This window comes from Sorex araneus, chromosome 2 (genome assembly GCF_027595985.1).
Source record: "Sorex araneus isolate mSorAra2 chromosome 2, mSorAra2.pri, whole genome shotgun sequence".
Classification (NCBI taxonomy): Eukaryota; Metazoa; Chordata; class Mammalia; order Eulipotyphla; family Soricidae; genus Sorex; species Sorex araneus.
In genome coordinates this window covers 220,942,290-220,968,487 of record NC_073303.1, presented here as the reverse complement: position 1 = coordinate 220,968,487, position 26,198 = coordinate 220,942,290, and the positions used below count along the sequence as shown (strand labels likewise).

Genomic DNA, 26,198 nt, shown 5'->3' with positions numbered 1-26,198 from the left:
TTTCTTCCTTGGTAAAGTTTCTGTTCATTTCTTCGCCCCATTTTTTGATGGGGTTGGATGTTTTCTTCTTGTAGAGTTCAACCAGTGCTTTATATACCATTGATATCAACCCCTTATCTGATGGGTATTGTGTAAATATCCTTTCCCATTCTGTGGATAGTCTTTGTATTCTGGTCACTGTATCTCTTGCGGTGCAGAAGCTTTTTAGTTTAATGTAGTCCCATTTGTTGATCTCTGTTTTTACTAGATTGCTTAGTTCCGTGTCACGTTTGAAGATACCTTTATCTTCAATATCGTGGAGGGTTTCGCCGACCTTGTCTTCAATGTACCTAATGGTTTGTGGTCTAATGTTGAGGTCTTTAATCCATTTTGATCTGACTTTTGTGCATGGTGTCAGGTCAAGGTCTAAACCCATTTTTTTGCATGTGGTTGTCCAGTTGTGCCAGCACCATTTGTTAAAGAGGCTTTCCTTGCTCCACTTCACATCTCTTGCTCCCTTATCAAAGATTAGATGGTCATACATTTGGGGTTGTGTGTAGGGATATTCCACCCTGTTCCATTGGTCTACGGCTCTGCCTTTGTTCCAGTACCATGCTGTTTTAATTGTTACTGCTTTGTAGTAAAGTTTGAGGTTGGGGATGGTGATGCCTCCCATCATCTTTTTCCCAAGAATTGTTTTAGCTATCCTTGGACGTTTGTTATTCCATATGAATTTTAGGATTGCTTGATCCATTTCTTTGAAGAATGTCATGGGTATACTTATAGGGATCGCATTGAATCTGTATAATGCTTTAGGGAGTATTGCCATTTTGACAACATTGATTCTCCCTATCCACGAGCAGGGTATATGTTTCCATTTCCTCATGTCCTCTTTGATTTCATGGAGTAGCGTTATGTAGTTTTCTTTGTAAAGGTCTTTTACTTCCTTGGTTAAGCTGATTCCGAGGTACCTGATTTTCTGGGGCACGATTGTGAATGGGATTGCTTTTTTCATGTCCCTTTCCTCTGCCTCATTGTTTGCATATATGAAGGCCATGGATTTTTGGGTATTGATTTTGTAGCCTGCAACTTTACTGTATAAGTCTATTGTTTCTAAGAGTTTCTTAGTAGAGGTTTTAGGCTTCTCTAGATATAGTATCATGTCGTCTGCAAATAGTGAGAGTTTGATTTCTTCCCTTCCTATCTGGATGCCCTTAATCTCTTTTTCTTGTCTAATAGCTATCGCAAGTACTTCCAGTACTATATTGAAGAGGAGTGGTGAGAGTGGGCATCCTTGTCTTGTGCCTGATCTCAGAGGAAAGGCCCTTAGTTTTTCCCCGTTGAGGATAATGCTTGCCGTAGGCTTGTGATAGATGGCTTCGACTATCTTGAGGAAAGTTCCTCCAAACCCCATTTTGGCGAGGGTTTTCATCATGAAAGGATGTTGGATCTTGTCAAATGCTTTCTCTGCATCTATTGATATGATCATATGGTTTTTATCTTTACTTTTGTTGATATGCTGGATTATGTTGATTGATTTCCGAATGTTAAACCATCCTTGCATCCCTGGGATGAATCCCACTTGGTCGTGATGTATGATCTTTTTGATGAGTTGTTGGATCCTATTTGCTAGTATTTTGTTGAGGATCTTCGCATCGGTGTTCATCAGGGAAATTGGTCTGTAATTTTCTTTCTTAGTGGTGTCTTTGTTTGCTTTTGGTATTAGGGAGATATGTGCTTCATAGAAACTGTTTGGGAGAGTTCCTGTTTTTTCAATTTCCTGGAAAAGTTTGAGGAAAACAGGCAATAGGTCTTCTTGAAATGTTTGGAAGAATTCGCCAGTGAAACCATCTGGGCCTGGGCTTTTGTTTTTGGGGAGGTTTTTGATTACCGTTTCAATTTCCTTAACATTGATGGGTCTATTCAGGTATTCCAGGTCTTCTTTCTTCAGTGTTGGGAGATTATAGGAATCAAGGAATCCATCCATTTCTTTTAGGTTCTCCTTTTTTGTGGCGTAAAGACTTTCAAAGTAGTCTCTAATGATCTTTTGAATCTCACTGGTTTCTGTTATGATGTCCCCCTTTTCATTTCTGATTCGATTTATTAGAGTTTTCTCTCTTTCTTTCTTTGTGAGACTTGCTAGCGGTTTATCAATCTTATTTATTTTCTCAAAGAACCAACTCTTTGTTTCATTGATCTTTCGGATTGTTTTTTTGGTTTCGATGTCATTAATTTCTGCTCTAATTTTTATTATTTCTTTCCTTCGGTCTGGTTTGGGGTCCTTTCTCTGGTCCTTTTCTAGGGTCTTGAGTCGTGAAGTCAAGCTATCTATGTGGATCCTTTCTTCCTTCCTGAGGAATGCTTGGAGAGCTATAAATTTTCCCCTTAACACGGCTTTAGCTGCGTCCCATAGGTTTTGGTAGCTTGTGTCTTCATTCTCATTTGTTTCTAAGTATCTTTTGATTTCTTCCTTGATTTCCTTCTTGACCCACTCATTGTTCAACATGGAATTGTTTAATTTCCAGGTGTTTGATTTGATTTTCCGTATTTGTGGGTGGTTAGCTTCTATCTTCAGCGCATCGTGGTCTGAAAAGATGGTTGATACAATTTCTATTTTTCCGATTCTATTGAGGTATGTTCTGGGGCCCAGTACATGGTCTATTTTTGAAAATGTTCCATGTGCACTGGAAAAGAATGTGTATTCTTTCTTTTTGGGGTGTAAGGCCCTGTATAGGTCTATTAGGCCTCTCTCTTCGATTTCTTCATTCAGAGTCAGTGTTTCCTTGTTGAGTTTTGTTCTTGTGGATCTATCTAGAGGTGATAAGGCCGTATTGAAGTCTCCGACTACAATTGTGCTGTTAGTGATGTCCTCTTTGAAGTCTGTTAGGAGTCGTTTTAAATATTTAGCCGGTCGTTTGTTAGGAGCATATACGTTTAAGAGTGTGATTTCTTCCTGTTGTACATATCCCTTGATAAACAGAAAATGACCTTCGCTGTCCCTTTTGATCTTTTTCATCCTGAAATCTATGTTGTCGGATACCAGGATGGCCACTCCAGCTTTTTTAAGGGGGTTGTTTGCTTGGAGGATTGTTTTCCATCCTTTGACTTTGAGTCTATGTTTACTCTGTTTGTTCAGGTGTGTTTCTTGCAGGCAACAGAATGTTGGGTTTAATTTCCGGATCCATTTAGCCACTCTGTGTCTCTTGATAGGTGCATTTAGGCCATTGACATTGAGAGAGATTATTGTGATGTGGTTTTGTGTCATCTTTCTGTGGGATTTGTTGTTCTTATGGGGCTCCTCCTTGTCTTACAGTAGCCCCTTTAGACCTTCTTTCAAGATTGGTTTTGAGTCTATGAAGGACCTGAGCTGTTGTTTATCCGAGAAGTAGTGTATGGTTCCTTCGAGTATGAGTGAGAGTTTAGCCGGATAAAGTATTCTTGGTGAGGCATTCATTTCGTTGAGTTTTTTCACTATGTCCCACCATTGTCTTCGGGCTCGGAGGGTTTCTTCTGACAGATCGGCCGTAAATCTGAGGGGTGCTCCTTTGTATGTGATTTCCCTCTTTGACCTTGCTACTTGTAGAATTGTGTCTCTATCTACAGCATCCGCCATTCTGACTATGATATGCCTTGGAGTCTTTTTATTTGGGTCTCTTTTTGCTGGCACTCTTCGGACTTCTTGTATCTGGACGCCTGCCTTCTCCAGCTCTGGGAATTTCTTAGTGATGATGTCTTTGACTATGTTTTTTTCATTGGGGTTACTTCCCTGTGGTTCTGGTACTCCAATGATTCTTATGTTGTTCCTCTTGAAGTCATCCCCCAGGGCTCTGATTCGCTCTATAGCCATTTTGAGGTCTTTGGCCATTATTTGTTGCTGTCTGTAAGCTTTCTGCAGCTCATCCTCAAGCTCGCTGATTCTGTCTTCGGCTGTAGTCATTCTGCTGTTGAGGGCATCTAGTGAGATTTTTATTTCATCTACCGATTGCTTTATTTGTGAGACTTCCGTTCGAAGGTTTGAAATTTCTGCTCTCATTTCTTCCTGTATTTTCTTGGTAGACCGTTGCAGCGCTTGATTCATCTCCTCCATTAATTTATTGGATGTCTGTTCCATAGTTGCTTGGAGTAGGTCGACTCTCCTCCATATTTCCTCTCTGAATTGTTTATCTGAGAGGTCGTAGATGTTGGGAGACTCTTTTGAGGTTTCTAGTATCTTTTCTTCTCCCTCTCTTCGTGGAGGGGATTTTCGCTGTTTCCTCATATTGTCACGGAAGTGCAGAGTTGGAACCTTGTAGTTATTTATTCCTCTTCCTTTTTGTGGGAAGAAGGGGCTCTGATTGTGTTAAACTTCCCTTATTCACTGATAGCTTTTATACTGTCAGCCTAAGCTAATGGCTATTTTGTGTAAATGTTTGAGATCGCAAAAGTGAGTTTTCAAAGGAATACACAGTATGGATTGAGCTGAGGTAGCAAAGAATAACTGCGGCCGCGTTAGCGTTGGCCGCTCTGGAAGGAGGCCACGCCCACTTTTTAGGCCACGCCCCCTGAGATGAGGACACGCCCCTAAGCAGCAGAGTGGGGATTGGTCAGGATCCGACGGCGGCGGCGGAAAGGTGCCAGGCAGGGGCTTCAGGAGAAGCCCCGAGCCGCGGCGGGCAGGGGGCGGGGAGGGGGCTTCTCCGCGCTGAGGCAGGCTCTCCAAGGGATTGCCTGTTTACCTGCAGGATGGAGATTGGTCAGGATCCGATGGCGGCCGCGGAAAGGTCTATTGTCATTCTTTAGTGAGAAAACAATACTGCTCTAGCCATAAAAATTTTCAAAGTTAACACTGTGTGCAACACAGTTGCACGATCAGCAGTTGTATAGCTTGAACCTTGAACTAGAAGGAAATGGTAGGAGAAAAATAGTACTCTGATGGCTAGAAATGAATTTTGAAATTTAGGATGCGGGAAAAATATAATAAAATTAAAAGGCAAACTCCTCTATGATATAAATCAGACTTTAAGCGATCACAGAAAAAATGATCAAGGTATGGATCAGTGGACCGAGATGCCTACATCTCCCTGAGCAGTATCGTTAGGGTACCGTATGGCACTCTGAGCATTGCTAAGTTAGAACAGATAAATAAAGTTAAGGGATTGGAGTGATAGCACAGTGGGTAGGGCATTTGCCTTGCATATGGCCGATTTGGGTTCGATTCCCAGCATCCCAAATGGTCCCCTGAGCACCACCATTAGTGATTCCTGAGTGCAAAGTAACCCCTGTGCATTGCCAGGTGTGACCCCCCCTAAAAAATTAAATCGCAAAACCAACAAGAGTATCAATGGGAATATGAGATAAAGTCTTTGACCATATTATACCAAAAAATGCAGAGATAAACAATAAATAATTCCTTTTTCTTAGAGAACTCATTGATAAAAACTTTATCTGTAAAAGGTAGCCAGTTCACAGCCATGCAAAAATTTTTGATAGAGATTATAGAAATCAGAGCTTATTTCTAAATCATTTTTGAAGTTAAAATTTTTTCACTTTCATCTCATTATAAATTATTGTTAGTGACTATTTATTTACTATTTATGCATGTACATAAGTATGGCAAAGAGATATGGACTAGACATGAAATCATTTTCATAGACATACTGCCTGTCCAATATAAGGGGAGATCATTATTGATTCATTAAATAATTTGTATTAAGATGTTTTAGCATTTTAGTCAGAGAAGCTAGTCTATATGGAGAATAGTTACTTGATCATCCCTGGTACAAAATGTAGAGAGATTATTGAGAGCAGTATGTTTTTTTGTGTGTGTATTTGGCTTATATATTTAAAGAGGCACATCAGGGGGTGACCAGGGCAAACTTCCTGATTTGGTTTTCAGGAATCACTCTCAGCTGTGCTCCTGGGACAACCTTGATCAGCTACATGCAAGGCAAGTTCCTTAACCCCTGTGAAATCTTTGTGGCCTCAAGGACAGTAGTGGTTTTAGAAAGTCCTTAAAGGCATTTTTCACTTGTTTGTTTCTCAGAGTATAAATAAATGGGTTTAACATGGGAGAGATGGAAGTAATGAATACTGATGCAACCTTATTAGTAGCCATTTCATCTTTTGCCGAAGGTTTGATATAGATGAAGATACAGCTGCCATAACTGATTGAAACCACAATCAAGTGGGAAGAACAGGTAGAAAATGCCTTTTTCTTTTGCTGAGCAGAGGGGAACCTAAGTATCGTGCGAATGATGCTTCCATAGGACCAAACCACAAATGTGAGAGTCACTAGTAGAATAAATGAAGAGCAGAAAAGAACCATCTTCTCTATTACTTCTGTATCAAAACATGAGATCTTCAGGAGAGGATTAGCATCACAGACAACATAGTCGATTTTAGAGTCACAGAATTCCATTGTCAGTAGATAGCTAAATGGTGGTATTATGATCAATAGTGTAATTATCCAACAGCCATAGAGAAGCTTCTTGCAGACCATGGGATTCATGATAGTCATGTAATGAAGGGGTTTGCAGATGGCTACATAGCGATCATAGGACATAGCTGCCAGAAGATAAAATTCTACTACTCCAAATAGGTCTGTGAAAAATAACTGAGACATACAAGCACTGAAGTTAATGGTTCTATCTCCTGTTGCTATATTGTACAAGAATCTAGGGACACAGGTAGATGTGAATGAGATTTCTAAGAAGGAAAAGTTTTGCAAAAAATAGTACATGGCAGTTTTAAGATGGGCATCCACAAAGGTGAGGATAATGATGGTCAGGTTTCCAACAGCACTCAACATGTAGGTGATAAGTAGAAATATGAAAAGTAGGATCTGCAGTTGTGGGTCATCTGTCAATCCCACAAGGATAAATGTGGTTATTGGTGTGTGATTTCTCATTCCAGTTTTATATCTTGATCTAAGTGTAAAATGTGAAGAGATAAGAGTAGGATAAAAAAAAAAGAATGTTACTTTAACTTGGATTATTGTTCACTGTCACTGTATCACTTTCATCCCATTACTCATCAATTTGCTTGAGAGGAAACTAGTAATGTCTCCATTGTGAGACATGCTAATGTTTTTGGCATATCAAATATGCCACGGCGAGCTTGCCAGGTTCTGCCATACTGGTGAGATAGTCTCGGTAGCTTGCCGTGCTGTCCAAGAGGAACAGAGGAATCGAACCCAGATCATCCACATGCATATAAATGCTCTATCAGCTGTTCTATTGCTCCAGCCAAGGATTTTTGTTGGAGATGTCAATTAATACTTAATTCTTGATTTGACTGTTTTTGAGTTTTATGGGGTTACTTCTGGCTTTGCACTCAGAAATCACTGCCAACATAATTGGGAGACCTTATGGGATGCCAGGGGTATCAAACCCAGGTTGGCCACATGCAAGACAGTTGTCCATCTGCTGTCCTCTGATTTCAGACCCTCATTTCATCTCTGAATGGTGATAAACTTGTTTACCATTTTGGATCTAAGCGGTTTGATCCAAATCTTCTCTGTCATGCAAAACAAACAAATAAATCCTCCTCAAATATCTAGGAATCCATATAATTAGGAAAGTAAAAACCTACTTAGTGAAAATTATTTTTCATTTCTGAGGGAAAGAGAAGACCAAAGAAAATGGAAACATACCCCTTGCTATGGAGTGGGAAGATCAACATCATTCAAATGACCATGTTCTCAAAGTAATTGACAGATCAAACTTGATCTGCATGAAAATTTTTATGTCATACTTTAATGCCATAGAAATACAAATCTAAAATTCAACTGAAATTATAAAACTACTAGAATAGTCAAAATAATTCTGAAAAAAAAGGTATGGAAAGTGTTAAACTTTTAGACTTTATTTTAAACTGAAAATCTGTGTAATCAAAGTTTCCTGACACTAGAACAAAGATAGTTCTAGTGTCTCACAATCAATGAAATGAATAGAAATCTCTGATATAAATGGTCAAAGGTAGAACCAGTTGATTAATAGTGAATTTGTACATGAGGTGCAGGAAAGAGAGCCTCTTTGACAAATTGTGCTGGGAAATTTTGTTCGCCATAGGGAAATCAATGAATTTAGACCCCCATCTTACGTTTCACAAATGTCATAACAAGATGGAATAAAGCACCTGATTTACCTAAGCATACAACAAACCTGTATGTTTAAAATACATGTAGAAAAGCACAAGCCCACTCTCCAACTATTTGACTCTCAGAGGAGTCCGGAATGATGGAATGTTATCAACAACATTAACAGCAGTAGAAATAAATGGGAGTATAGCAAACAAAATGTTTTCTGCACCAGACAAGATATGGAGACCTAAATGAAGAAACAGCCTGCAGACTCAGAGGAACTCTTCCTAACATTCATAAGACAAAGGGCTTTTTTACAATGACACATAAAGCACTTTCAAAGCTCAACAATAACCAAAAACTCACAACAGAAAAGGGAAAAGCAGACATTTCCTCGAAACATGGTCAATGGACAATTAAAAATGTTCATCATGTTCATGACTGTCAGGGAAATGCAAATAATAACAATAAGATATTACCAAAATTCAGAAAAATTTATATATATGAACATGTATAGAAATACTAAGCATGTATGGGACGTGTTGAAAAAGAAATGCTTAATCATGGTTGGTGGGACTGTTCTGTACTACAGACTGAAAAACAGTTTGGAGACCTGTCAGAACATTACCAATGGACAGCTATTCCACTCCTGGGAATCTATCCCAAGAGCACAAAGACATTAATCTGAAAAGAAATATATCATTTATTAAACCAATATTTTCAGTAGCCAACATCAGGAAATAACAGTACTCAACATAAATGAGTACCATTTGGTAAACAAAATGGGGTAACTATACACAATGGAATTTTATTCTGCTGTGACAAAACTGGCTTTGCAGTTTGCTGTCACTTGGATGGAATTGGAGGATGGCCATGCAAAGTGTGCTGAATGAAAAAACGTAAAAAATAAGCAGATGATTTTACTCATGCACAGATACAAAGAAACACAATAGGATTAGAAAATTCCCAATGTAAACAATTTCTGAAATATGATTGCTAGAACCATATACAGTTCCTGTTGATACCTTTATATTCTTTGTCCACTGGATAGCTTTTCCCAGTATTATATTGGTGATTTTACTATAGCTCTAGAGTTTCAAACAATGTTATTAAATTTTATGCTTGAACAATTTTTCCAGCAGTAAGTTTTTTTTCTGAAAGTATCCTGCCCATATCGCAGATCCTGGAAGGCCACCAGTGGCGTATTCCAAAAACAGGAATAAGTCTCAGAATGGTGATGTTACTGGTGCCCGCTCAAGCAATTTGATGAACAATGGCACGACAGTGCTACAGTGCTAAGTTTATTTCCAATGACACATTCAGTATCTCTGGAAATATTAATGATGATTTTAATAAATTCCCTATAGTCCAAGTGTGTTCACTTTTAAAAATCCCTTTCAAGAACACCAAGAAATATTTTGGATTAATTTTCCTATAAAATAGACTGCAATTACAACCCTGGTTTAACATCATTTAGAAATAATATCCAATCTCACGATTGCATGATAAAATAGTACAATGAATTTATTTTTCTGCAGCTTCTATAATTGACTCTTTCATCAGTTTCACCTGTCAATAACAGCTGATTTTTTCAAATTTAAGAGGATTGATTACAACAATAAACACATAATGTCTTAGAATAAAGGTAGTATAAAAATCTCGACTTTGACTTCCAATTATTCTTTCTGATATTATACTCAGCACATTCATTACCAGAAATTTATGCTACTACGTTTGCACATTAAACAGAAGTGCCTGTGATGGGATGTTTCATTTCCTGTATTATTTACATAATGGTGAATTTTGGTGACTATAAATGTTCCATGTCAGTAATAGATTAAGGACAAAGGCAGTTCAATTTTTAGTATGAGGCACTAGCTTTCTGATTTCCTCTAAGCATTATTACATATTAAATGACAAGGGAAGATATTTCTAATAGTCAAGAGAAAATCAAGTATATCACATATCCATGCTAAGAAAAAAAAATATAACTCTAAAACTATCATTATCTAACCCTATTATCGTTTCTGGAAATTTACTCTTTATTACACCCACAAGAATTCCAAAGGTGTGTCCAATAAATGCTAACTTATTCCTTTATTTCCCCATCAGGTGAATAACGAATGATAATCATTATAGTTTATCAATAAAAGTGAATCTATAATTCATAACTAAGCATTAATGGTAGGAGCACTTATTCCATCTCAATTATAGAATAACCATCAGGTAATCACAAAGTCTTCAGTCTCCTTGGAAATGTTCTGAAACAAATGACGAAATTATTTATCCCTCATGTCCTTCGGAGTGTCATTTGAACACAAAATCATATCTTAGGCTCAACATCCCTTATCTCTGTTGGCAATCAGGAATAATGGATTTGAAAATGTAAATTAGTCATATATTATATTGGTAGTGTGCTTCTGTTAATTTTTACATTTAATTAATATAGTAAATCCTAATTCTAATACTGCATTTATTTTGGATTCAAATGAGATGATAAAGACATATAGTTATTTAAATTGTTGATAGTTACATCATGAAACAGGTCATTTTTAGCTAAGAAATTAATGTTATGTTACTCTGATTAACTTCAATTCACTTGAAATCATGTTTGATAAATATATTTGAACATATTAATGTTGCTACTAAAGAACAAATAAACAGGAAATGTCTCAACATTAATAATACATGCAATTAATAAACCTATGGAAACTTCTCAGTTTATATTCCAGTAGTCTACATCAAAATAACAGCAAACATTTTGTCTTACAGTGATATCTAATTCTATTCTCATTTTTATAAATATGGCCAGGAGTTATTTTACTCAGATCAAGGAACAAGAATGTTAAATACAAATTAAGTGATATTACAAAATACAAAATACTTACCCTAAGGTGAAATTAATAAGGTCTTTTGCAAAGCAAATGTCCTGATAATACCAATATATTCATAAGTGTCCCTCCATGTTACTACAGTATTTAAATTAATGTGCTCTCAAAATTTTCAGTTAATACTGCCACAAACAATCACTCTTGAAGAGCCGATTTCACTTTCAACCTTGGAAATAATTTCTGATACCTCAATACTGAAATAGAATGTTTCTTTAAAAGTCTGGCAAGTTTAAGAGGATTTTTAAAAGATACAGAAATTGATACAATCTGATAACTCTAAGCAAAGATAAAATGTATGTCTGTGAGTATATGCGTCTGTTGCATGTGTTGTGTGTGTGTGTGTGTGTGTGTGTGTGTGTCTGTGTATATGTTGTGCTGTGGAATGGGGAAGAGCAGGAGTGGGAAGACACAGCTGGCTGGTCTCAGGGTTTACTCCTAGATCTATGCTCAGGGATGAGTCATGCCCAGGCTGGGCTGGACAGCCTAATCAGGAGGAGCACATACATGGTCTTCACCCGACCTGCTGTACTATCACTCTAGCCCAAAGAAAGCATTTTAAGAATTGAAGATAAATGTTATGTTACCAATCTCTTATGGTATGCACGTTCCTCTGTGGATATAAATGGCCCTTTGTGACCAAACTTAATATTAATGAAACTAACAGAACTGAAATTTGGTGAAGACTAACAAAGGTATCACTGGGAACCATGTCCTATGGGACAAGGAATAATAAGTTTCCTAGATACCAAGAATTTAACTGTTGACAGTTGAAAAGCCATAATTCTGGAATCTTTTAAACTCAGATACCAAAGTGTAAACTGAATATAACTCAATTTCATTATAATAAATGCGTAGATATGAGTGCTAGCCACTGTTATCATAAAGAGAGAATGACCAGTTTTCTTGATAATAAATACATATTTGATGGGCGTTAGAGATAGGAGGGCAGGCAAAGAGACTGCACTTTTTGTGGTCGACCTCAGCTTAATCACGAACACTGCTTGTGCGTCATGTGAGTCCTACAGGAGTAAACCCTGAAATAGAGCACTATGCACTATTAGGTAAAACTCTATAAAAACTATTCTATGCCTGAGAGATAGTATGATGGGTCAGATATTTATCTTGTAGACAGCAGATCAGTTTTATCCTGATGCTACATGTGGTTCCCGAGGCCCAATCAGGAGAGACTCCTTAGCACAGGGTCAAGATGATGCCCTGAGCACAGTCAGATGTGACTCAAAACAAAACAAAATCTAGAAGAAAACAACTTTTTGTATAGTATAGTCTGCCCTCTAATGAAAGGGATACAATTCTTTAGAGCAATTGGATAGAAACATATTGGGAAAAAATGCACAAATCTTAGGGAAGAGTCAATAAAATACCCATATATATTTTTCTTTTTGGGGTTAAGCTTTATTTATATATGCTGTGATTGGGTAACACTCAGTCATCCAGGACTAGACTAAAAAAAGGACCAGAAATACAATGCAGAAACCTGAGGATTCGGTACTGTTACAACTCTGTGGTGTCAAGGATTACCTATCATCCCCTGGTTCTTAAAGCTCCTTGGATTCTACTTGAAAATATTCTGTGAATCTTGTGGTGCCTGCAATTTCATTAGGATCTGTGGCATGCTCCTTAACATGGCATGATCTCCGACCGGCATCGTGCTTGGTTTTTATTGTGCTCTAATCTTGGTTTCAGTAATGTGTTTAGAACAACTTTTGATGGTGTTGAAATACAAACTTATAGCATCCTCAAACCAACAAATGCCCTAAGACCCTCAAACACTATCCCTGTACCACTTCTTTTAAAAATTTTAATGAGTCACTGTAAAATAGTTTAAAAGCTTTTCATGATTTAGTTTCAACCCTACAATGATTAAACAACCATCCCTCCAGCAGTGCACATTTTCTGCCATCAATGTTCCTAGTATCCTTAGCACCAATCCCACCCATCCCACACCCTGCCACTGTGGCAAGCACCTTCCTTTTTTATGTGCTCTCTACTTTGTGGCACTATGGTTAACAATTCAGATACTGAGAGGACATCATGTTTGGTCCTTTGTCTACTTGAAGCACACATCTCCATCCCGAGTGATCCCTGCTACTATCATTGACATAGTGGTCCCTTCTCTTGCCCAACTGCCTTCTTTCACCATGGAACCAACTTCTACCATGATGCCAACTTCCACCCATGGAACAATCCTCCTAGCCCCTTTCTCAATTGTCCTTCGGTGTTACTCTCATATTATCTTATTTCATGTTTAGAATGAGTACAGTCATTCTATGTCTTAAATGAGTTTTTCTAACTCATTTCACTTAGCATGATACTCTCTGTGTCTATCCACTTAAAAGCAAACTTCATGACTTCATCTTTTCTAATAGCTGCATAGTATTCCATTATACAGTTATTTCGACTTTTGTTTAATCAATCACCTGTTCTTGGGAACTTGGTTTTTCCAAATTATGGCTATTGTGAACAATGCTGTAATAAACATACAAATGCAGATGTCATTTTTACTGTGCTCTTTAGCATCCCCTGGATATATTTCCAGAAGTGGTATTTTCGGTCATATGGAAACTGAATTTCTAATTTGTTGAGGAATACCTATATTGTTTTCCAGAAAGACTTGGCCAGCTGGCATTCCCACTAGCAATTAATGATAGTCCCTTTTTCCCTGCTTCTGCTCCAGCATTGGTTGTTCTTGTTCTTTTTGATGTGTGCCAGTTTCTGTGGATAAGAACATATCTGACTGTTGTTTTGATTTGCAGCTCTCTTGTAATTAGCAATGTACAGCATTTTTTCATGTTCCTGATGGTTATGTGTATTTTTTGAGGAAGTTTCTCTTCATTTCTTCTCCCCATTTTATGATAGGGTTGGAGAATTTTTTCTTGTCAAGTTCTTCTAGTGTCTTTTATATCCTGCATATGCACATTCTTCTCAAGTGCGCATGGAATATTCTACAAGGCATACTATATACTGGCCCATGGAACATACCTACATAAAATTTCCTCTCAAAAACCACTGGTTTTTCAGTAGTTAACTTTCAAGAAATTGCATCAAAAGTCTTTTCATATCATACTGCACTGAAAATAGATTTGTTTCAAACACAGAAACAGAAATTTAAATCAAATACTTGGAAGTTAACTACTGAAAAACCAGTGGCTTTTGAGAGGAAATCAAAAGATTCCTGGAAACAAAGAGTACAAAGACTCTAGTTACAGAACATTATGGGGAATGGCAAAAACAGTAACAGAGGAAAGTTTATAGCTCTACCAACATTTTTCAGGAAGCAAGAGTGAGCCCACATAATACTTTCTCTATTTTTTTGCACACATAAATCTCTTAAAGTCACAGCTTAAGATCCTGGAAAATTACCATGAAAATGAGCCTAAATGATGTAGGAAAAAGAATATAATAAAACTTAAAGAAGAAATTAATGACATAAATCCAAAATAAAATCTGAAATATCAATGAAACCATGAGCTGGTTCATTGAGTAAAGAAACAAGATCAATAATCTACTAGCAAGATAGTCAGAAAAACCCCTAATAAACAGAATCAGAAACAAAATGGGGTCTATACCAACAGAAATTCAAAGAAAGTCAGAGATTACATTGAGAATCTTTATGACTCAACGCAAGAGACCCATTAAAAAAAAACATAAATTCCTGGGCTTCTATGAAGTCCTAAAGCTGACCCAAGAAGTCTTGGAATATCTGAACAGACTTATTGCCATCAAGGAAATTGAAATAATAATATAAAAGAAAAGTCTTTTCCCCCCAAGAGAAAACCTGGCCCAGATGGATTCACTAATGAATTCTTCCAAGTCTCTAAAGAAAACTTACTCAATCCTGTTCAAACTTTTCCAAGAAATTGAAGAAACACTTTCAATCAGTTTATATGAAGCAAATATCACCCTCATACCCGAAGCAGATAGAGACACCACAGAAAAGAGAGCATTACAGATTGAAATCCCTGATGAACACAGAAGGCAAAGATCCTCAACAAAATGCTAGCAAATAGAATCCAATGACTCATAAAAATGAAACACCATGACCAAGTAAGATTCATCCCCTAGATGCAAGGATGGTTCAACAATCACAAGTCAATAAACACAATACACCATATCAATAAAAGGAATGATAAAACCATGTGATCATATCAAAAGATGAAGAGAAGGTTTTTGACAAGATCCAGCATCCATTTATGATAAAAACTCTGAACAAAATGGGAATGAAGGAACTTTACTCACTATCTTCAAAGTCTTATCCCACAAACTCATAGCCAGCATTATTCATAATGAGGAAAAACTAAGACTAGGGACAAGACAAGGCTGCTTATTCTCAACACTTCTATTCAAAACTGGACTGGAAGTACACGCCATAGCTGTTAAGCAAGAAAAAGATATCAAGGGCATACAGATCGGAAAGGAAGCAGTCAAACTATCACCATTTGCAGATGACTTGGGGCTATACTTAGAAAATCCTAAAGACTCTATAATAATAGATTCATACAGTAAAGTGACAGATTATATAATCAACACCCAAAAGTCCATGGCCATTCTATATCCAAAAAATGAAAGAGAAGAAATGGACCTTTCTTTAAATAAATACACACTCTTTCACAATAGTGGCTCAGAAATCCAAGTGCTTTGGAATCATATTAACTAAAAAGTTGAAGGATCTATACTAAGAAAACTATAAAAAACTACTTTAAGAAATAAAAGAGATAACTAAGAAATGGAAACACATGCCCTGCTCATAGATTGGGATTATTAACAGTGTTGAAATGGCAATACTCCCCAAAGCATTATACAGATTCAATGCAATCCGTAAAGGAATACCTATGACATCTTTCAAAGGAATAGGCGAAACACTCCTGAAATTCTTATGAACAATAAACCCCCAAGTATAGTTAAAGCAATCTTTAGGTAAAAGAGATGGTCAGCATCACCTTCCCCATGGAAAAACAGTACTATAAAACAGTATTAATTAAAAACACATAGTATTGGAATAGAAACAGACCCTCAGGCCAATAAAATAGAGTTCAATATCTGACACAGTTCCTCAAGTTTATGATCAGTTAATGTTTGATAAAGGATCAATAAATGTGAAATACAAGGTGGCGAAGTGATATTATAGTGGGTAGGGTGTTTGCCTTGCACGTGGCCTATCTAGGTTCATTTACCAGCATCCCATATGGCCCCTCTAGTACTGTCAGGAGTAACTCCTAAGTGCAGAGCCAGAAGTAAGCCCTGAGCATCTCTTGGTTTGACCCAAAATAAAATCAAACAAGCAAGCAAACAAACAAAAGATATGTGAAGTGGTAGGAAGAAATGCTTGTTCAATAAGTGGTGCAAGTAAATCTGGACAACTACGTGCAAAAAAATGAACTCAGATAAGTGTCTAATACCAACCACAAAAGTCAGATCAAAGTGGATTAAAGACCTCAATATCAGACCTGATTTCTTAAGGTACATGGAAGAAAATATAGGCAGAACCCTCCATGATATGGAAGCTAAGGGCATCTTTAAGGATGAAAAACCACAGAAGTAGTAAGTGGAAACAAATAAATAAATGGGACTACATTAACTAAGAAGCTTCTGCACCTTAAAAGAAACAGTGACCAAGATATAGAGAACCCACTTAATTTATGGTAGTTTGATACTTTTTTCATTCCTATGGACTAGTCTAATCATTATCAAATTGGCCAGATGACATCTTGAGGGATGTGAAATTTTATTGATTCAAATATAAAACTTGAAGTCAGAAATCTCTAAACATTGTAATATTCATGTCTTTGAAGAATAAAAATGCATCCTAGTGTCCAAGATAAAGGATAAAGAAATAAAGTTGCCCCTTTAAATATGAGCTATCTGTCAAAACACTCTCCTTCTTTTACTCAAAGCAGCTTTCATAAAATTCTACAAAAGACAAAATGAGTCTTAAAGGTCTTCTTCATAAACATTACGCTTGGTGACTGCAGTGGGTTTCCAAACTATGGGAAAGTGTTTAAACATCATCAGCCACCAACATTATTTGTGTTTTTTTAAATATTTTATATATGTTAATGTTATTATAAATATGTGGTACTCTATTGGTGGTACTTAAAAATGAATTTAACTCAACATAAGTAAAAATTTTCTAAGAATTAAAAAACTACAAACTAGTGGAATATTTTTTCAATTATAGAACATATAATTATATTAATAAATATATATTCGCTTGAATTTATTAATTACATTTAGTGGACAAATCTCGAGAGATACAACACAGATGTGCCAGATAGATTGTACAGATTTGTTAACGTGCTTGACTTGTATATGGATGACATGTTTTCTGTTGCAAGCACTGTATATGTGTTTCTAGGCACTGCTAGGTATAATTATTGAACACTGAGTCAGTAGAAATACCTGAGTATAGGTGGGTGTGGCCCAACTCTATTTCTTAAAAAACAACAAAAGAAACAATATTCCATGATATAGTGCTAGGAATATAGTGAGTAGAGCGGTGTGGTTGACCTTGGGTAAATTCTTGCCATGCTATAGAGTCTCTTGGGTCACACTACCATTGGTAGCACTGAGTCAGGAGTTGCCCTGAGCAGCAACATGTTGCCCAAAAGACAAATTTTTTTTATTCTAATATTTTTGATAAGTTCTTATTATCATATTAACATTTTACATAGGTGACTTTTCTTAAAGCCTCATGAATACCTGATGTATGATATGAACATCTTTTCTTGAAGTAAAGAAATATAGATACAATAAAATTTACCAAAATTTAGATACAATAAAATTTTGAAGAAATGTTCAGCAAGCACATTGTGTCTACTTAATTCTGAAACTCTCTTGGTAACTTATAAGCATCAGTTTCATTCATCTCACATTCTGTATACTTTTAATACTTTTAATACTTTTAATAACTAGCAGTACGACTCCCTAAACATAATTACTCATACCAATCCTATTTCATAGTTTTACTTTTTAGCCTTTTTGGGGGAAGAGGTATACGCATTGATGTTCAGGCCTGACTTTTGGTCTTACACTTTGGAATCACTCCTGGGAGTGCTTTTGGCCCTTAAGGAATGCAGGGATATAACTTGGATTTGCCACTGCAAGAAAAGTGTCCTACCAACAGTACTAGCCCTTCAGAGTGTAAATTTTTAGACTTGTTCTACTATTTTGACTTTATATGCTGACAAAATATGACACCAAATTTATTAGCTCAATTCTGAAAATATGATAAAATTAGTAGATTTTCCACTCTGTCTTTGGTGGTCAACTAAATAAATCAAAACATTACAAATTTTATGCCACATTATACTGCTAAAATAATAGCACAGCGGGTAGGGCATTTGCCTTGTGAGATGCCGATCTGGGTTCGATTCCTCTGTCGCTATCGGAGTGCCCGGCAGACTACTGAGAGTATCCCACCCCCACGGCAGAGCCAGGCAAGCTACCCCTGGCAGATTCAATATGCCAAAAACAGTAAGAGCAAGTGTCACTATGGAGACATTACTGTTGCCTGCTTGAGCAAATCGTTGAACAATGGGACGACAGTGCTGCAAAGCTAGAGTTATTAAAATAATATTAAAATATTTGATTATTTAATAATAAAACTGATTCCATTATCTGCAGTAGACTCTTTCTCCTAGTGGTAATTGTCCTGGCAGTGGATTTTTGACAGTATTATGTTAGTTTTACACCAAACAGGGCTCAGGAGGCTGTGATATTAGCAAAGTTCTTGAAATATGCAAGCCATGTACTGCAATTCTTTGAACTAAATTCATGACCCCCATATTGACATTTTGAAACTATTTTGAGTCACACTCTCCATTGCTTAGGCATTACTCCTGACTCTGTAATCATATGTGTACAAGGGAACAAATGTGGATTTTCCATATGAAGGGCATGAGGCTAGATATCTGTTCAATTTTATCAGAGTTTTATTTTAGTAAATATATATACATATATGTGTGTTTTCATATGCTGACACACACATATATATATTGAATTTTTTTAGAAAACATTTATTAGAAGAAAGACAAAGAAAGACAGGTAATCAACCAGATTATGGTCAAATTCAGGTCAGCCATTTGCAAGGCAAATGTTGACAAAAATTTCATCTGATAAAGGTAGTTAGTACACGGCCATGCAAAATTTTTTGATAGAGATTAGAGAAATCAGAGATAATGTCTAAATCATATTTTATGGTTAAAATTTATTCACTTTCATCTAATTATAAATATTTGTAAGTTACTTTTTATTCACTATTTATGCATGTATATAGGCATGACAAATAGATATGGACTAGACATGAAATCATTTAAATAGACATAGTGCCTTCTAGATATGGAGAGATTATTATTAATTCATAAAATAAGTTGTATTTAGATGTTTTACATTTTATTTTAGTCAGAGAAGCTACTCTATATGGAGAAGAGTGACTTGATCATTGATGATATAAAATATAGACAGATTACAAAGGGACTAAATGCATAACGCTTGAGTTTGCCGAATGTTTAACTACCATGCTCTTAATTGCTTAAGGGCAGTAAGATTTTTGTGTGTTTTTTGCTTATTTTTAAGGAGGCACATCAGGAGGTGCCTAGGGCTTATTGCTTGATTTGTTTTTCAAGAATCACTCTCAGCTGTGCTGCTGGGATAACCTTGATCAGATACATGTAAGGAATGTTCCTTAACCCCTGTGAAATTTTTGTGGCCCCAAGAACAGTAGTCGTTTTAGAAAGTCCTTAAAGGCATTTTTCACTTGTTTGTTTCTCAGAGTATAAATAAATGGGTTTAACATGGGAGAGATGGAAGTAAGGAATACTGAAGCAACCTTATTAGTAGCCATTTCATCTTTTGCCGAAGGTTTGATATAGATGAAGATACAGCTGCCATAACTGATGGAAACCACAATCAAGTGGGAGGAACAGGTAGAAAATGCCTTTTTCTTTTGCTGAGCAGAGGGGAATCCAAGAATCGTGTGAATGATACTTCCATAGGACCAAACCACAAATGTGAGAGTCACTAATAGGAAAAATGAACCGCAAAAAAGAACCATCTTCTCTATGAATTCTGTATCAAAACATGAGATCTTCAGGAGAGGATTAGCATCACAAAGAAAATAGTTGATTTCAGAGTCACAGAATTCCAGTGTCAGTCCATAGCCAACTGGTGGAATTAAGAGCAACAGTGTAATTATCCAACAGCCAGAAATTAGTTTTTTGCAGACCAAGGGATTCATTATAGTCATGTAATGAAGGGGTTTGCAGATGGCTACATAACGGTCATAGGACATAGTTGCCAGAAGGAAAAATTCTACTATTCCAAATAGGTCTGTGAAAAATAACTGAGACATACAAGCATTATAGGTAATGGTTCTGTCTCCTGTTGCTAAACTGTACAAGAATCTCGGGATACAGGCAGATGTGAATGAGATTTCTAAGAAGGAAAAGTTTTGCAGAAAATAGTACATGGCAGTTTTAAGGTGGGCATCCACAAAGGTGAGGATAATGATGGTTAGGTTTCCAACAGCACTCAACATGTAGGTGATAAGTAGAAATATGAAAAGTAGAATCTGCAGATGTGGGTCATCTGTTAATCCCACGAGGATGAATGTGGTTATCGCTGTGTGATTTTGCATTATTAGCTTCTGAATCCTCTTGATCTGTGTGTAAAATGGAGAGATGAATGAACGGTAAAGAAACAACATTTCTTTCACATCTGCATTTGTGGGTTATCTGTCAATCCCACAAGGATAAATGTGGTTACTGGTTTGTGATTTCTCATCCAGTCCTATATCTTGATCAATGTGTAAAATGGGAAGAGATAAAAGAAGGATAAAGAAAAGAATGGTACTTTTACTTGGATTTTTGTTCACTGTCACTGTATCACTGTCATCCCATAGCTCATCGATTTGCTCGAGTGGGTACCAGTAACATCTGCACTGTGAGACTTGTTACTGTTTTTGGCATATTCAATATGCCAGGGTAGCTTGCCAGGCTCTGCCATGCAGGCGAGATAGTCTTGGTATCTTGCCAGGCTCTCCAAGAGGGGCTGAGGAATCAAATCCAGTCGGTGGCAGGCAGGCATATGCCCTACCTACTGTGCTATCGCTCCAACCCAGGATTTTTGTTAGAAATGTCAATTAATGTGTAATTCTTTGACTTGACTATTTTTGAATGTTTGTTTTTTTTTTGGCTTCTTTTTTGGTCACACCTGGCGATGTACAGGTATTACTCCTGGTTCACGCACTCAGGAATTACTCCTGGCGGTGCTGTGGGGACCATATGGGAAGCTGGGAATGAACCCGCACCGGCCACGTGAAGGCAAACCCCCTACTAGCTGTGCTATCGCTCCAGCCCCTATTTTTGAGCTTTATGTACTTTGGAATAGTCTCATGACTTTCAATGGGTTTAAAACTTTATCTTTCAAATTTTTTAATTAAAATTCAATGAAGACATATATTTGGATGGTAATAATGTAAATAATTTTTTTGTATTTGTTTACATTTGCATATCTTATCAATAATTACTCAGAATATGGAGAGATATTCTAGAAGGTAAGGTTCTGCCTTTCTCATAGCCAACTTGTTGTTGCTCCATCGTTAGGCACTTTATATTAGCATTCCCTTAAATTTGACATTTCTACTATATTTCATGATAGTTTATATTTTTGCTTGCATCATATGCTCATTTATTTAATTTTTTGTTTTCAGTCTTTTGCTTTATTTTTGTTTCAAAATTTCCTTCTCCCTACTTATTTGCTTTCACCACACACAGGAGTTCAATTTTGTGTCTAATTCATGGTCGTTCTAACTAATGTAATGTGGGCTCAGAAACTTCACATTTATTTAAATTCTACAGGAGCATTATTAAATACTGCTTCATTTACACCACTAATATTTCTTGTTTCATGCATTTCTTAGTATGCTAAAATGAAAAATCAATGTCTGTTGCCATACAATCCTAATAGAGAGAAAGCAACAGTGCTGCTTTCCTGTCTCTAATTTCCATATATGTATCTTTATTATCACTACCAGAATCTTATTGAAACCTTGGAAAGAGAACTTTAACTTGGATTTGTACTAAAATTTGTTCTGTTTTTGTTGCTCAGACAATGTCATTGATCTTTATAATCATTATTGAAATAATCCCTACCTCAGACTGTAAGAAGAAAATCTGGCAGGGTTTACAGTCGAGTGGAAATAGGAGAATTCATTCCTTTTGTATTCCTTGGGAAATTGGAGCACTTTTCCACACAGGCATCACAATCTAGTTAATACGACATTAGAGAATAGAGAATCCTAAATTATGCTTGAATAATCTCATACTGCAAACAATATTGGGCAAGTTTGGGGTGGTATGGCCATGGACTAAACTCATACTTCAGAAGAGAGGTATCAGTAACTTGGTGGTGGATGTGATGTGGTAACATTATATTACCAAAACACTAAGTATTTGTAGCCTTGTAATGCAGATAAATTAATTTCAGCCTATATTTCATTTATTTGCTGGAAAGTTGTTAAAAATGATGCCTGAGTAATGTGAAAAATCAGTACAAACTGTTCTGTGATTGACTCACCTCTTAAATTATATATGTAAGTTTTATATAACTGAAGGTGTTATATTACGAATATGCATATTATGCTCACTTTTTATTGATTCGCTCGCTTGCTGTGGAGAAAACATATACAGTTTTTTCTTAATAAGTCATTGGCATTATGGGGCCTGAGCAATAGTATAGCGAATAGGGCATCTACCTTGCACGTAGCCGATTGAGGCTCAATTTCTAGCATACCATATCGTCCCTCAAACATCACCAGGAGTAATTCCTGAGTGCAAAGCCAGGAGTAACCTGTGTTCATCATGGGTGTGACACCAAAGAAAAAAAAAGTCACTGACATAATTATCAATTCTATATAATACCAGAAGGTATTATCTCACTATATTGTCGATATAACTTTCCATATCAATGCTTTTCATCAATTCTAAATTTTAAATGCAATTAGAAATTGAAATTTACACCTATATAATTCTGATAAATAATAACTTTATTTAAAAGAAAAATAAGTACAGCCGCGGCTCGGGGCTTCTCCTGAAGCCCCTGCCTGGCACCTTTTCGCCGCCGCCGTCGGATCCTGACCAATCTCCATCCTGCAGGTAAACAGGCAATCCCTTGGAGAGCCTGCCTCAGCGCGGAGAAGCCCCCCTCCCCGCCCCCTGCCCGACGCGGCTCGGGGCTTCTCCTGAAGCCCCTGCCTGGCACCTTTCCGCCGCCGCCGTCCGATCCTGACCAATCCCCACTCTGCTGCTTAGGGGCGTGTCCTCATCTCAGGGGCGTGGCCTAAAAAGTGGGCGTGGCCTCTTTCCAGAGCGCTAGCAAGTCTCACAAAGAAAGAAAGAGAGAAAACTCTAATAAATCGAATCAGAAATGAAAAGGGGGACATCATAACAGAAACCAGTGAGATTCAAAAGATCATTAGAGACTACTTTGAAAGTCTTTATGCCACAAAAAAGGAGAACCTAAAAGAAATGGATGGATTCCTTGATTCCTATAATCTCCCAACACTGAAGAAAGAAGACCTGGAATACCTGAATAGACCCATCAATGTTAAGGAAATTGAAACTGTAATCAAAAACCTCCCCAAAAACAAAAGCCCAGGCCCAGATGGTTTCACTGGCGAATTCTTCCAAACATTTAAAAAAGACCTATTGCCTGTTTTCCTCAAACTTTTCCAGGAAATTGAAAAAACAGGAACTCTCCCAAACAGTTTCTATGAAGCACATATCTCCCTAATACCAAAAGCAAACAAAGACACCACTAAGAAAGAAAATTACAGACCAATTTCCCTGACGAACACCGATGCGAAGATCCTCAACAAAATACTAGCAAATAGGATCCAACAACTCATCAAAAAGATCATACATCACGACCAAGTGGGATTCATCCCAGGGATGCAAGGATGGTTTAACATTCGGAAATCAATCAACATAATCCAGCATATCAACAAAAGTAAAGATAAAAACCATATGATCATATCAATAGATGCAGAGAAAGCATTTGACAAGATCCAACATCCTTTCATGATGAAAACCCTCGCCAAAATGGGGTTTGGAGGAACTTTCCTCAAGATAGTCGAAGCCACCTATCACAAGCCTACGGCAAGCATTATCCTCAACGGGGAAAAACTAAGGGCCTTTCCTCTGAGATCAGGCACAAGACAAGGATGCCCACTCTCAAAACTCCTCTTCAATATAGTACTGGAAGTACTTGCGATAGCTATTAGACAAGAAAAAGAGATTAAGGGCATCCAGATAGGAAGGGAAGAAATCAAACTCTCACTATTTGCAGACGACATGATACTATATCTAGAGAAGCCTAAAACCTCTACTAAGAAACTCTTAGAAACAATAGACTTATACAGTAAAGTTGCAGGCTACAAAATCAATACCCAAAAATCCATGGCCTTCATATATGCAAACAATGAGGCAGAGGAAAGGGACATGAAAAAAGCAATCCCATTCACAATCGTGCCCCAGAAAATCAGGTACCTCGGAATCAGCTTAACCAAGGAAGTAAAAGACCTTTACAAAGAAAACTACATAACGCTACTCCATGAAATCAAAGAGGACATGAGGAAATGGAAACATATACCCTGCTCGTGGATAGGGAGAATCAATGTTGTCAAAATGGCAATACTCCCTAAAGCATTATACAGATTCAATGCGATCCCTATAAGTATACCCATGACATTCTTCAAAGAAATGGATCAAGCAATCCTAAAATTCATATGGAATAACAAACGTCCAAGGATAGCTAAAACAATTCTTGGGAAAAAGATGATGGGAGGCATCACCATCCCCAACCTCAAACTTTACTACAAAGCAGTAACAATTAAAACAGCATGGTACTGGAACAAAGGCAGAGCCGTAGACCAATGGAACAGGGTGGAATATCCCTACACACAACCCCAAATGTATGACCATCTAATCTTTGATAAGGGAGCAAGAGATGTGAAGTGGAGCAAGGAAAGCCTCTTTAACAAATGGTGCTGGCACAACTGGACAACCACATGCAAAAAAATGGGTTTAGACCTTGACCTGACACCATGCACAAAAGTCAGATCAAAATGGATTAAAGACCTCAACATTAGACCACAAACCATAAGGTACATTGAAGACAAGGTCGGCGAAACCCTCCACGATATTGAAGATAAAGGTATCTTCAAACGTGACACGGAACTAAGCAATCTAGTAAAAACAGAGATCAACAAATGGGACTACATTAAACTAAAAAGCTTCTGCACCGCAAGAGATACAGTGACCAGAATCCAAAGACTATCCACAGAATGGGAAAGGATATTTACACAATACCCATCAGATAAGGGGTTGATATCAATGGTATATAAAGCACTGGTTGAGCTCTACAAGAAGAAAACATCCAACCCCATCAAAAAATGGGGCAAAGAAATGAACAGAAACTTTACCAAGGAAGAAATACGAATGGCCAAAAGGCACATGAAAAAGTGCTCTACATCACTAATCATCAGAGAGATGCAGATCAAAACAACCATGAGATACCACCTCATACCACAGAGACTAGCACACATCCAAAAGAACAAAAGCAACCGCTGTTGGAGAGGATGTGGGGAGAAAGGGACCCTTCTTCACTGCTGGTGGGAATGCCGACTGGTTCAGCCCTTCTGGAAAACAATTTGGACGACTCTCAAAAAATTAGATATTGAATTCCCATTTGACCCAGCAATACCACTGCTGGGAATATATCCCAGAGAGGCAAAAAAGTACAATCGAAACAACATCTGCACATGTATGTTCATCGCAGCACTGTTTACAATAGCCAGAATCTGGAAAAAACCCGAATGCCCCAGAACGGATGACTGGTTGAGGAAACTTTGGTACATCTATACAATGGAATACTATGCAGCTGTTAGAAAAAAGGAGGTCAAGAATTTTGTAGTTAAGTGGATGGGCATGAAAAGTTTCATGCTGAGTGAAATGAGTCAGAAAGAGAGAGACAGACATAGAAAGATTGCACTCATCTATGGTATATAGAATAACAGAGTGGGAGACTAACACCCAAGAACTGTAGAAATAAGTACCAGGAGGTTGACTCCATGGCTTCGAGGCTGGCCTCACGTTCCGGGGAAAGGTCAACTCAGCGAAGCGATCACCAACTACATTGTAGTTGAAGGCCATGTGGGGGAAGGGAGTTGCGGGCTGAATGAGGGCTAGAGACTG

General features: G+C 37.3%; 2 protein-coding genes across 2 annotated transcripts; both read right to left on the bottom strand.

Moving 5' to 3' along the window:
• Positions 1-5,914: 5,914 nt before the first annotated feature.
• On the bottom strand, positions 5,915-6,865 carry LOC101537427 (olfactory receptor 6C2-like). Its single transcript, XM_004601887.2, has one exon. It carries the CDS (start codon positions 6,863-6,865, stop codon positions 5,915-5,917), a length of 951 nt encoding a protein of 316 aa, XP_004601944.2.
• A 12,765-nt stretch (positions 6,866-19,630) lies between these two features.
• Positions 19,631-20,581, bottom strand: LOC101537162 (olfactory receptor 6C2-like). The gene has a single exon (XM_004601886.3). It carries the CDS (start codon positions 20,579-20,581, stop codon positions 19,631-19,633), a length of 951 nt encoding a protein of 316 aa, XP_004601943.2.
• Between the last annotated feature and the right edge of the window lie 5,617 nt (positions 20,582-26,198).